The sequence below is a fragment of the Enoplosus armatus genome, chromosome 15 (assembly GCF_043641665.1).
Source record: "Enoplosus armatus isolate fEnoArm2 chromosome 15, fEnoArm2.hap1, whole genome shotgun sequence".
NCBI lineage: Eukaryota > Metazoa > Chordata > Actinopteri > Centrarchiformes > Enoplosidae > Enoplosus > Enoplosus armatus.
In genome coordinates, this window is record NC_092194.1 from 15,671,561 (window position 1) to 15,684,098 (window position 12,538).

At 41.5% G+C, this 12,538-nt stretch overlaps 1 protein-coding gene across 1 annotated transcript; it reads right to left on the minus strand.

Moving 5' to 3' along the window:
* Positions 1-34: 34 nt before the first annotated feature.
* On the minus strand, positions 35-10,918 carry gyg1a (glycogenin 1a). The gene is made up of 7 exons (XM_070919933.1): positions 10,789-10,918; positions 7,323-7,458; positions 7,062-7,236; positions 6,591-6,753; positions 5,471-5,597; positions 4,230-4,467; positions 35-2,545 (listed from the first exon to the last, which is right to left on the minus strand). The coding sequence occupies exons 1-7, from the start codon at positions 10,916-10,918 to the stop codon at positions 2,378-2,380; spliced, it is 1,137 nt and encodes a 378-aa protein (XP_070776034.1). The 3' UTR covers positions 35-2,377.
* Between the last annotated feature and the right edge of the window lie 1,620 nt (positions 10,919-12,538).

Sequence of the window (12,538 nt, forward strand, 5' to 3'; positions counted from 1 at the left end):
AGAGCATAAAGAAAATAAAACTCATGACAGAAGGGATGGATAAAAAGTAATTTTTCACCAGTTATTTATTAGCGCTTCAACAGGGACGTACAGTTAACAGCTGGGGGAACAGGACAGACCTGCATTATCCGATGTCACTATAATTACGTTCCACTTGCACACTCATGCATATTCAGGTTTTAGCAGGCTGTCAAAATTATCGAAATCGCTTATGGACTTTTCTTGCCAGCTTCTGGTAGGGGTGTGTTTAATGGAGGGAGGAGTATTATTCTTACTGTTAGGAGCTACGGATTATAGTTTAGTTTAAGGGCACACAGCTGGAGTGAAGTAAAGGAGGTATTGGCAACAGGAAAGGACGGACTCAACAAAGTTCAATTTGTTGTGCTACTAGCAGCAGTTACAGTAAGTGAGGTTTTGTAAACAGTGAATGGTAATAAGGCAGCTGGTAACACTACAGACAGGAAGTGATGAAGCACGTCATGGCACAAAGATACTGATGTGGGTCTGGCAGGGACATAACATGCAGGGCACGCATACAGATGACAGATGTCTGGGGAGCACACAAATACATACAAAACTGACTGTCAACATCACTTTAGGATGTTAGTGGAAGTACTTCACCACTGACCCATGTTTTAACTCTGTGCCATGCAAATACAAATACAACACAACAGGCCCTGGCCCTAACACAATACCAGACATTAGAAAGCTGAAGTCACAGGGAGCTGGTGAGTGTCAGAGGCACAGATTAGGGATGTTTATCTATATACCCTGGTGAGGTGAACACTGAATAAAGCGAGACTTTCATAAATGGCTGAACAGGAGAGCAGTAAGAGGGAAGTGAGCCAGTTGCTGCATATCTGCTTCATAGTGGTTTAGATAAAGAGACTTGTTGCAGGATGGGAGTTGTGGTAAAATGGAGAAACGACTTTTAAACATTGATTTCCCTTCAGCACAGAGGCTTTGCCCACAGCCATTTTCTCAGTTTGTGCTGTTTCTGGAAGTTTTCGCAGGTTAGGAAGACTCAGGACTATGAATCCATCTCCATCAGATGCACAAGAACACTTAAAAGAATAGTCTGACATTTTTGGGAAGCACGCTTATTTGCTTGCTTCCCGAGAGTTGGATGAGAAGATTATACTACTCGTGTCTGTATGGTGAAGCTACCGCCTTGCACAAAGACTGAAATAGGTAAAAAGCTAGCCTTGCTCTGTCCAAACGTGACAAAATCCACCTAACAGCACAGATAAAGCTCCCTAATTGCTAATTGACTAGTTGCTAGGCAACCAGCGGAGACGGTGTGCACCGGTTTGCTACGGTTTCAGGGGTGCGCGACATGTTTCCGCAAAACGGTGTGACTTTGAGGTACATTTTCTCTCGGTGGTGGGTGTGTAAGAGGTGTAACCCAATCAGCAACGACATGTATATAAACCCCGCCTTTTAAAAAAGGCAGCGCACAATGGATCCAACTAAAGTCCTTCTCAAATGCGTCCACTGCAGCTTGTTGCATGCAACAATTGAAGCCATTAGAAGACGTTTTGAAAAGAACGCAAAGAATGGCCTACTCAGCTGCCATAGTTGCAACACAAAACGGTGTTCAACGCACCACTGTTTCCATTTAAATAAACATTTGCTACGTTTTGTTGGGTCACAACATTTTTTTTTTTTTACCTCAGCAACAAATTGCAGCTCCACAGTTTTTCTCACATCTGTTTACTGTCTGCCTGGAATTATGAAATGTTGGCCTGGGTTGAAACCAACATTTATGCATTCTGTGTCCCTCAGCCTGCCATGACGCAGCAGAGGAAGAACGGAGTGGTGCAGTCAGTGGAAATATTGGATTTAAACACTGGATTCACATTTCATTATTTATTTGTTAAAGGCATTTGTAACATCTGTGAGACTGCGCAAATATCTTTGAAGATATAAGATGTTTATTTTTTCCCCTGAGGTTTTCAAACGTCCGCTTTGTGACCAAATTACGGAGTAAATTGCGCAGTACTGAGGTTCACAGATAGGGCTACCTGTTTCCAGTCTTTATGCTAAGCTAAGAGAGCCAGTTGCTGGCGCTAGCTTTATATTTACAATACAGACGTGTGTGGTATCAATCTTCACATCTAACTTTCTGCAAGAAAGCGAATGAGCATATGTCAAAATGTCAAATTTGTGTGCATGGGAATTGTGTCAAACTTATACTCTGTCATTCGCACACACACTGACAGGGTGCAGGGAGTGAGGCTGAAAGTTGCACAGAGGCCTTCATCCAGTCACCTGCTAATCAAGCCCCTGTGATTGGCTGAGCAGTGCTTAAATCTCCACCCACACACAGAGCTTCAACTGGTGCTCTCTCTGTCCGTCACGCTTCCTCGCCTGGCCGCTACTTCAAGAAGGAGTCGAGCTTTCGCTCGATGTTGGCGAAGGAGTCGTCACCCATGTAGTCGATCTGGCCGGCTTCCCAGCGCTGCTTCCTTTCCTCTGATGAAACCTTCTGGGGAGGAGGAGCAAAGGACTCCGGCTGCTCTCTCACATCCTCGTGAAGCTCACTCTGCGTGACAGACAGAGAGAGGGAGAGAATGAATGAATCATTAAAAGGAAATGGAGCAATGCTTTATAAGGACCGGTTTTCCCACATTCAGCCATGCTCGGCTGGACTTGCTCTTTTCTAACATTAGGACACAATCAGTACTTGCAGGTGTTTCGTCAGAAGAGTCAAAGTACAAACAAGACATTTTGCAACACACTTGCGGCAGATAAGAGTTGATGAAAGTTCTTCATCCTAACGTGAAGAAAAAGACAGGTTTGGCTCCCCACAGTAGATGTACACTCAATAATCAACACCAATCAAAACATAATGGCTCTAGTGAGTAGAAAGCACATTAACAGAGAGTACAAGATGAACCAGATTAAAAAATTCATTGCCAGACATACTATTTCTAAAACAAAAATAAGATGTTTCTGTTATGTAAGTTTTTTTTTTCCACAAAAAAAATTCAATAACCTTGTTAAAAATTACTTCTACTCCTCATTCCTCACTGAAAAAATCCAGAATAATAATCCTATAAATATGCAAATCAGTTTCGTTTCACTGAAAAGTCCATTCTCAGTGTGTGTGTACTGGAGACTTTAAGCTTCCGCATGACATTTTGAGTGGAGGGGGACTTTAAAGCTCGACTATGTACATTTTAAAAGAAAAATGAACAAAACCTTCTTCTTACAAATGGAAAAATGTAATTAATAGGTAATACAACATACAGTTATGTCCTTCAATACACTTCAATACAGCCAAACCTGGTCTGGTATGACCGGTAGCTTATGGTGGCTAGCAATAAGTTAGATAGACAGATATTGCTGCATAACAATACTGAGTAAGTTCACTGATTTCCACTCGGTCTTAGTCAGGTGGCTAAAGAATTATGTCTTTAAAGCAAATTTTTGGAAATTAAGTGACTTTAATTAATATCCTTTAATTGCCACTATTGGCTGCTGTTCGACAAAAGTGGTATAGTGTCACTTTAAAAGAAATGTCAAGGTTCACTTGGTATACAGAAAGACTTCAGAGAGAGCCAGTAAAGACATAAAACCTTTTTTCCACAAAGCCAGAGTGCTTTCCTGTATAAACTTGTCAGTGTGACACAAGATGGCACAGCTTCGGGCAATTGCAAAGCTGCAGGTTTTGGCAGCCATCCGTTTTGGCTATTTCACTGCTTCCCTGTTACAACAGACAGCGTGGCAACTTCCTGTGAAGTGCTGAACACTTGTTGGAGCCTGGCACCCTGCGTGTTTCACGGACAACAGCAAGCTACTTATACAGTCATGACACGACTGAAACGACTGGAAATACCAGCAGCAACAAACGCAACTTTTGGCAACAGATTGGTGCTGAGGAATGTGGAACCAATTGACTTTCTCTTGTTACTGTGACAGCCAGACCTAGCCAACATTTTTATCTGGAATTTAGAGGGAGCCAAAAAAAAAAAAAGCTTGAATATGTGGAACTACACCATGATAGATTTACACATTTTAAATGCGTCCCACAGAAAACAGGGTTCATACCTAGAAATCAAAGGTTTCAACACAGTCAGGATATGACGATTATGCAACAGGCTAAACACACAATCACACACATTGTTATATATATGTTTCAACACATGCACACCCACCACAACCACACCTTGAGCCAAACATTCATCTTTTACACATACACTCAAACACCACGACCGCTGACTTACATCCTTGTCCGTCTCTACGAAGCCGCTGCTGAAGGGCGTGTCCCCGTAGGCCTGCTGCAGTAAAGGCATCACAGATTTGGCGTACAGCTGCCACCACATGAGCAGGTAGTCAGGGTGCAGCTGGCACAAGTCAGGGGACAGGGAGTGACCTTTAACCTCGCCCCTCTGAGCATCGTAGGAGTGGTTCCATGGCTTCACCTTGCCCAGGAAGTGCACCACCTTGGCTTCGCGGCCGTACCTGTGAAAACACAGCAGGCAAAGACGGCATAAGACGGCAGGAAAGAGTGTGAGAGAATATTAGCTTAAAAGCTCCAGTTTACTACAATTTGGGTCTTACTTTCGTATGTTTGGCCATCATTTCCATTGGTCATAAAAACATTGTAACCGCAAATTCATCCAGAGGCCCAACATGTAAAATTTCTTCTAGTGTTAATTTGAAGACAAGACAAATTTATCTGCAACTTGCAAGCGGTAATTATTTGTGAAACGGGATGCTGCCACCATTTGCAATCTGCACGTAAGCAGTGCTTGCAGATGGCTTTTGTGAAGCGGGCCCCAGGAACACAGTGATATCGCTACTACAAAGTCCAATGGGGCAAGAAACAAGAGTGGTCTAAATCACGTAACTTGGAGGTCAATCTGAAAGTGTGTGCACCCAAAATGACTGTAGTAAAAGTTGGGTAAATCTGAACCAGGATGTCGGTCCGTAAACTGTGATTGATGTTTACAACCAACAGTTTGGGTACTAATTTTAACGTCCACCTCTGTTTTCTCTTCCAAATACATTTGGCTAACCTGAGGATTTGTTTAAAACCTATATGATACGGCTTCTTTTTAGTGATGTTGCCATGTTCCTTACCCACATTGTAATAACCTGGGAATTTTCCTTTGATACTTACTGAATCAAGCTCCTCAACGTACAATACAGACTTAAATAAAACAGAAAGTATACAGAGAGTGTAGCTCCAGCAGCTCATCTTCTTTGAGGCAGTTTGTGGCAGAATGTGTGCTGTGCTTGCCCCAAGTTTCAGCAGCTTCTTGTAATTCAACACCCACCCACAGACACACAAATACACAACCTTTGAACTGACCTTGGATAAGCTTTATGCCTCCTAACACCCTGAAGTTTCACAAGGAAAGCTACAGAATCAGGGCAATAAGTCAGCTACACATGAACATATGAAGAAACCCTGGATGCATTGATCATGTGTGTGTGTGTGTGTGTGTGTGTGTGTACTAACTGTTTGAAAGCTGGCAGGTAGGAGTAGATGGCGATACTGCTGAGGTTGTAGATGAAGGGAAGGTGTTTGGAAATATCTGCCGTCGCCCAGGTGTTAAAGAAACTGTTGAGAACACCCTGATCTCCACCTGCAGACATGGACACACACACACAAATACACTCAGAAAAGTAGTTCTAGACATAATTTCAGCTGAAGTAGAGCGAAATTAGTTGCTCTGGTTTGGCATGTTAAGATACACACATTTACCACATCTGACCTCTCTTCTCTGGCTGTTGAAATCCAGTCACACACCGTACATACCTGAATGGTCAACACCACACACACATTCTGTACATTCCCACAGACCGTAGTGTCCTTTCTGACATGTATAAATAGAAACTGCAAAGGAGTGTTGACAACGCTGAGAGACGATGCTGCACACAGTGAATGACAACGTATGGCGAAATGCATGCAGACGCTCGCAAACAGATGGCAAGATGTATGTGACACAGTGTTAACGGCAGACAAAAGAGCAGGGGTGAGCTGGCAGTGTGAGGATGAGGTTACACCAAGTCAGGGTTGAGATTAGGACATGAGGGAGTGTGTAGAGAGAGAGAGAGAGAAGGGTTGCAGGAACGGGAGATTAATTGCATCATTTATTTACTTTGCTATTGCGATAACACCTACAGTTGATTTTCTTTAGGCTGAGCCACAGTGGAAATGTGAAATCATATACTTAAGTGACACTTCAAGTCCCTCTCTTGTAACTTCAGTCTGGTGGTACCAGTGCACCAGTACCTAGGGCTCTAGTAATGACCACAAAATGCTGGCTTCAAAAACACTGTATGGAGTTTTATGGGGAAAAAGCCCAACTTTTCATGCTAAATACCAATGTTTGTAGGCATGAACTTTGAGAAAACAACGTTACATAGCTAATTTTACTTCTTCTGTGTGTTTTGACATTAAGGCTTATAGAGGGGTATGTTTGGGGGCGTGGCTGCCTTGACAGGTAGGCTAACACTCAGTCATGATGATTGCTGCTTGGCTATAAAAAAGTCACTAACACATTGACGTTGTTCTTCTTCTAGTGAGCCTTTGAAGGACAGAAAAATAAAAGAGATAAAAAGCACTCGGGTCTCACCATCAAAGCTGCCGTTTTCACTGCAGAACGTGAGCAGCTTCTCGTGCGTCTCATTGGACGGTGTGAAGACGAACACACCGGAGTTGAAACAGTCTGGCCAACCAGGATCTGGCGCTGCAGATAGTTCCTCTCTCTCGAAGAGTTCATCTATATTTGACAGCACCTGAATACATTCAAATAAATGTCATTTACTTACTCAGATACACCGAGTTTCATTCATCAATATTTCCACAATAGTCGTCTGCTGTGAAAATGCAGAAGTCTGAGGCAGAAATGTAGTGGAAACACACACTAAAATATAGAATAGGTTCTCTTTTTATATGTCAAACAGAAAGAAAATAATTGATTCAATATTTAATTTACTCTAGTAACAGCGCAATCTCTCTCCTCTGATATTTCACTATAGTCAGTCAGTCATTTTCATTGCCACAGTGTTTCTTTCCTGCTGTTGTCATGTTTTTATTTTCTCACCAATGTGTCTGCGTCCATGAACACACACTTGCTATAGTGTGTGAGAGTCCAGCAGTGCAGTTTGGTGAATGTTACTCCCAGGTCCGGACGCTTCATCAGGGATAGATGAGCAGCATCGCCCGAGTCCATAACGTCCACCACGCGCACCTCGTCAAAAATGGAGCGTAGAGCATCTCTGCAACACAAGACAGTACGATTTATGTCAGTGTGTGTGTGTTGGATATCATTTGTGTCAGAATAATGGCTAAAGATGTGTGTTACCTGCAAGGTTCTGCAACATGAGGTCCTATGAGTGCGACCAGTTTCCTGGTTGTGTTGTGGTTTCGTAACGACTGGCCGAGAACCATCGCTCCCTTGGCGTAGCTGTCATTTGTGGCCAGCGTCACAAAAGCTTGGTCTGCTCGGAGAAACACACACACTCGTCAGCCAAATCAGATTGGCCTGTTATTATATTAGTGTAATTACTTCATGTCTATTTTGTCGTAAAACCTTTTCAGTCCCACATCAACAACTGCATTTACGTCTCACTTCTATTTATCTTCCTCTTAAAGTCTCTTATTAGCTTAAAAATTGTACATCATCATTATCAGAATAACCTAGTTCATTGCAAAACAGTAACCAACGTAATCAGTGAAATCTGTGATTTTTCTTTTTTGTAAAAAAAAAAAAAAAGACAGCAACTACAGACGCACAGCAGCCTCATAACTTAAATAACACAGACGAAAATTGATAAAGTCCAACAACATCCGTCCACTCCAGTCAAACCGTGCCACTGACCTTTCATAGAGGAGTCAGGTAGTTTATAAAAGCATCATAACCAATAAATGACACTGAACTCTTTACAGCCTCTTCCCCCATTAAGGACAATGGGATACAGCCAAACTTTAATGCTCATGTGTTGCTCAGATCGCCATAACACCAAGCAAGGAGGGGTTACAACCAAGCATGATGATTCATTTAGCTCACAAGGACCAAGGCCGTTGACATGTTGACAGTGAGATACACCAGTCGGTTCACGTGCAGGACTGATAGGGTTAATGAAAACGTTACTTATGAGAACTCCTGGTGTTTCCCCGACTCTCCTGCACACTGCTGTTGTTGTCAGGCTTATCTTATGTGCAATAGTGTTACAGTAATGGGTGACCTATTTATCATGCGGGTGATTATGATGAACAAACTGACACCAGTTATATAAATACACCATTTTCTCTGTTATTAATACCTCAAAAGATGATATACTGTCAAGCTTTTTTGAACATTTATATACTCACTTGCTATTAAAGTGACTTTCAACCATAAACTTGCTGTTTCTGTCTCTTAATTTGACAGTAAACTACATTAAAATCAAGGCATCTCTTTCCACATTTCCTCCATAACAAACAAGGACCAAACTGTACTGCATAAACCACTGCACCAGCACCAGTATGTCCAATTCATCTGCAGGCCTATTGTCTGAAGTCCAGTGTCTGATGAGTGCCCCCATGAATACATTAACAACATCAACACTGTGTTGCTGCTTGAGTGAAAGTAGGCCCAGAGCCAGCAGTCTTCATCAAGCTGAATGTTTGTGTGTGTTGCAAGGGGCTTCTGGGAAACCTGATCGGAGGGGCAGGGCTGCACGGTTGCTAGGGTCTGTTTCAAGGAACTATAAAGTGACAATCAAAAGAGCGTAAGGCCTGTCTCGCCTACGAGGCCGTACAGGAAGCATGTGTTGTGTTCCCACAGAGTTATCTGCAGCTACATACAACCATATGACCTATTACACCTCCGGGTCTGACGTGCTTTAAAAGTGTGACGACGGATATATGTGAATAACACATTCTGGTAAATCAGATGTTAGTTAATGGCAATAATGGTGTGGAGTGAGTGCACTTTAAAAAAAATAAAGTAGTAGTAGTAAATTCATGAATAATCTGGGAAAATGTATGTCAAATGTATTGTTGCATGCAAATAAAATGCATAGAGATGACATGTTAAGAGTCCATTAAGAACATATAAGCTTTGCTTCCTGTATGTAATTTCATGTTATTATGATGCTTTTTTCCCCATATGGTTATGGTTATCAATCCTTTATCATGGAGTAACTTTTCTAGTGATTTTGTTCTAAGGACCACATTAATAGTAATATACTATAAAAGGTGTGACACTATGATAGGCCTCTTATAATATTAGAAAAAAAAAAACTTCTAGGCCACACACTGCACGTAGGCACTGAGAAACTAGTCAAGTTAATTAAAGACCCCACACTAACCCCGGAAGTTAATAGTGTCTTCTTTACAAAATAAAAGCCTACATGAGCTATGGAATAAAGTTTAACTAAAGTACTGGGTCAAGTTTTAGATATTTGGAGCAGCTTTAAAGTCTGATAGAAGTTGTACTTTTTTTCAACAGGTGTGCACAAGACACTGTTAAAGTGATAAAAGGGCAGTATCATGACATGCATTGTATTGTGTGTATTAGTAATGGGGCTGTAATTAATATTTTCATTATCAATTTATCTGCCAATAATTTTCTCAAGTAATCACTTGGTCAAGAAATAGGTCTAGAAAATTGTGGAAAATACCCAAAGCCCAAGGTGAAATTGCTTGTTTTTGTCCGACCAACCATTTAAAATTAAAAGACATTAAACGTACTATCATAAAAGAAAAACAGCAAATATTCACATTTCAGAAGTTGGAAAAACGTTTAAGTTCCCTTACTAATTAATCACTTATCAAAACTGTTGCTGATTAATTTTCTGACTGAATAAGGTAAATTTTAAGTTTTTAATTAATTAATTTTATTAAGCTCAAATATATTCAGAAATATGCACCATGTAATTGCAAACTAAACTGAAATAATAGCTAGATAACTGGATTTTATTTCAGGGCCTTAAGATTATGTAATAACGCAGCTGTCACCTTAAAGGAATATATCAGAATTTAAGGAAACATGCTTATTCACTTTCTTGTCAAGCGTACTGTAAATATGAAGCTACAGCCAGCAGCTGGTTGTCAGTCTTTGTGCTAAACTATGTTATTTACATGGAGAAATCATCAATGTTGGTAATGCAATGTAAGTAATTTCCAATTTCCACACCAAGGTGTGCAGTGTCACAATACTACATTTCCACCACACATTTCTACACCTCCACTTTGACTTCACTCTTTACTTTGGCTGTCAGACCTCAACATTAGACCAATATCGGTCAATATTATCTTGTTAGATATATTGATACTGCTGTAAATTTGGCTCATAAGTTACAAGACAATTTTTAATAACCACATTTGAGGGATCTTTATGTGTTTATGTGGCATATCATTATCTGTGTTTTTTAACTCTCAAATGTTGATATTTGTATTGGCTTAAAAAAGTATTCAGTATAATCAAAACTGTTAAGAGTAGAGCAAAGTTTCACATTTTGTTACTGTGAAAATCGTAACCGGAAGTGCTCTTTCTGTCGACCGACAGCTTCACTCTGGTCCAAACCGCCGCAGCAACTCGTCAAATTAAACACATCGCAGCCCTTCAAATGACCACAGTAGTGACCGCACTAACGATTAAAACCCACCGCCTCATATCTGTCCATGTGAACAGCAGTGAGTGCTGCAGTTGGTGTTTTCTGCAGCTGTTTAATAAAATATGTCGGGAGAATTCAGTTCGCGCAGGTCCGGTCCGGTCCGGAGTGGCCGTGTTCCGGTGTCAGTGGGGCGGCTGCGAGTGTCGGCGGAGCCCCGGTGAGTCTTACCTGACATGGTGCGGTGAGGAGAGTCCGCCCGGGGCGCGGGGGTCGTGATGGGGCAGACGGAGGGTTTGCACTGCGAAGGACAGAGCTTCAGCAGCTGGGAGCAGTTCAACACAGGAATTAAGCCCCACATATTCCGGGTCATGTGACCAGTGACAGCTGACACGCCCCCCTGTGTTGTCTCTCTCTATTTCCAGTTCAACTTCATCATTTTTATTGGAATAAAAAAATCACACAGATTAAACAACACTTGTAGGGAATGATAGAGAAACCACAGAAGTATACAGTAGCAATACCACATTGTAGAAATACTCTGCTACAAGTAAAAGTAATGCATTCAGCATCAAAATATACTTCAAGTACCAAAAGTAAAAGTACTATGCAGAATGGCCCATTTCAGATTTTAACTACTTTACACACTGCTGGTGTTTTCAATAATATGAAAATCTTCCTTACACGTTAATGTATCAATAATATTAATAAATGATTACACTATAATACTAACAGAGGCCATTCTACCCGCATAGTGAGTACTTTTTGAGCGATGCTGTGAGTACATTTGACTGTTTTATACTGAACATTTTGTTGAAAATTCATATGTACTTTTGACTAAGTACAATTTTGAATGCAGGACTTTTACTGCTTCTTCCACTGCTGGATACAAGGTAGTGAATGTTTCCCTGTTTTGACCCAACCCATCAGCTTTACAATAAAATACTGCAGCAGGATGACCTTCACTACACTGGTCTACTAGAAAGACAGAAATATCCTCTTCACTCCATCAGCTTGAGTCAGCACTGCCTCTGAGTGGTCGTGACTTCACATTACAGCTGAACGAAGCTTCATAAAGGCTCAACCAAACATGGTGGGTGTTGGGATGGAATCTGGAATTTATCACTACATTAAATACGAATAAGTAAAGAAAGAAAGATGTGCATGTATGCGATACCTGCATCATGAAAACTCTGGATATGAATTCAGACTATTTCTTTTAAAGTCTTTTTGTATACTTGTGTGTGTACTTTGTGTCTATGTAGTTTACAATCTATTCGCCTTCCTGCGCATGTGCTCTAAGGTGCCAGTGAATAATGCAGGAGGCTTATGAGAAAGTCTTTGGCCGGCTGTTACGTATTTACACCAACAACTGATCCCGGTTCGGGGTCTGCACCCAAAAACGTGGCTGGTACATCAATGGCTGGAGGTGGAGCGCTTACCTGAGACCTGAGGCGATTAGGAAGAGAGGGTAACTGGAGAGCACCTCAGAGTCACAGAGTGAAACTGGGCTGATCAGGTGTCTGAGGAAGAGACCTGAAGGGGAGATAGAAAGATGGAGTCCTGGAGCTGTGTGGACTCAGAGGCAACATTTAGATTCTGTGTGACTTTGTAGTGAACAGGTATAAAAATGTTTTTAGTAAGTTTGTCCAAGCCAAGAGAGGTTTTGTGTCTTAGTTTCGGTTGATTGTTGGACAGTGTGTGTCTTTTTGAGCAGAGGTAGAGGTGAAAGGAGAGGCTGACAGGTAAAAACAGAGAAAAGGAGGGGAGGCAAAGAAAAGAAAGGCGTAAGGAGAGAGGGAAAAGGGTTAATAGAAAAAGAGAGAAGTGAAAAGGAGGGGCTGGAAAAGGAGAATAAGGAAGAAAGGGACCCAAAACTGAGTCTGCAACAAGCTGATTTTCTACTTTGCACTGGCCCAGCTCCGGACTCTAAGCCTGCCTGGGACTGAATGTAAGCTCCTTACTTATGTTGTTTCCTTAC

What these genes read in the sequence shown, in the direction of transcription:
- gyg1a (XM_070919933.1), bottom strand. Translation starts at nt 10,918, where the DNA reads ATGTGGGGCTTAATTCCTGTGTTGAACTGCTCCCAGCTGCTGAAGCTC. An exon ending in CATGTTGCAGAACCTTGCAG is followed by an intron (nt 7,237 to 7,322) that starts GTAACACACATC and finishes CTTGTGTTGCAG; the next exon opens with AGATGCTCTACGCTCCATTT. An exon ending in TCATGGACGCAGACACATTG is followed by an intron (nt 6,754 to 7,061) that starts GTGAGAAAATAA and finishes GAATGTATTCAG; the next exon opens with GTGCTGTCAAATATAGATGA.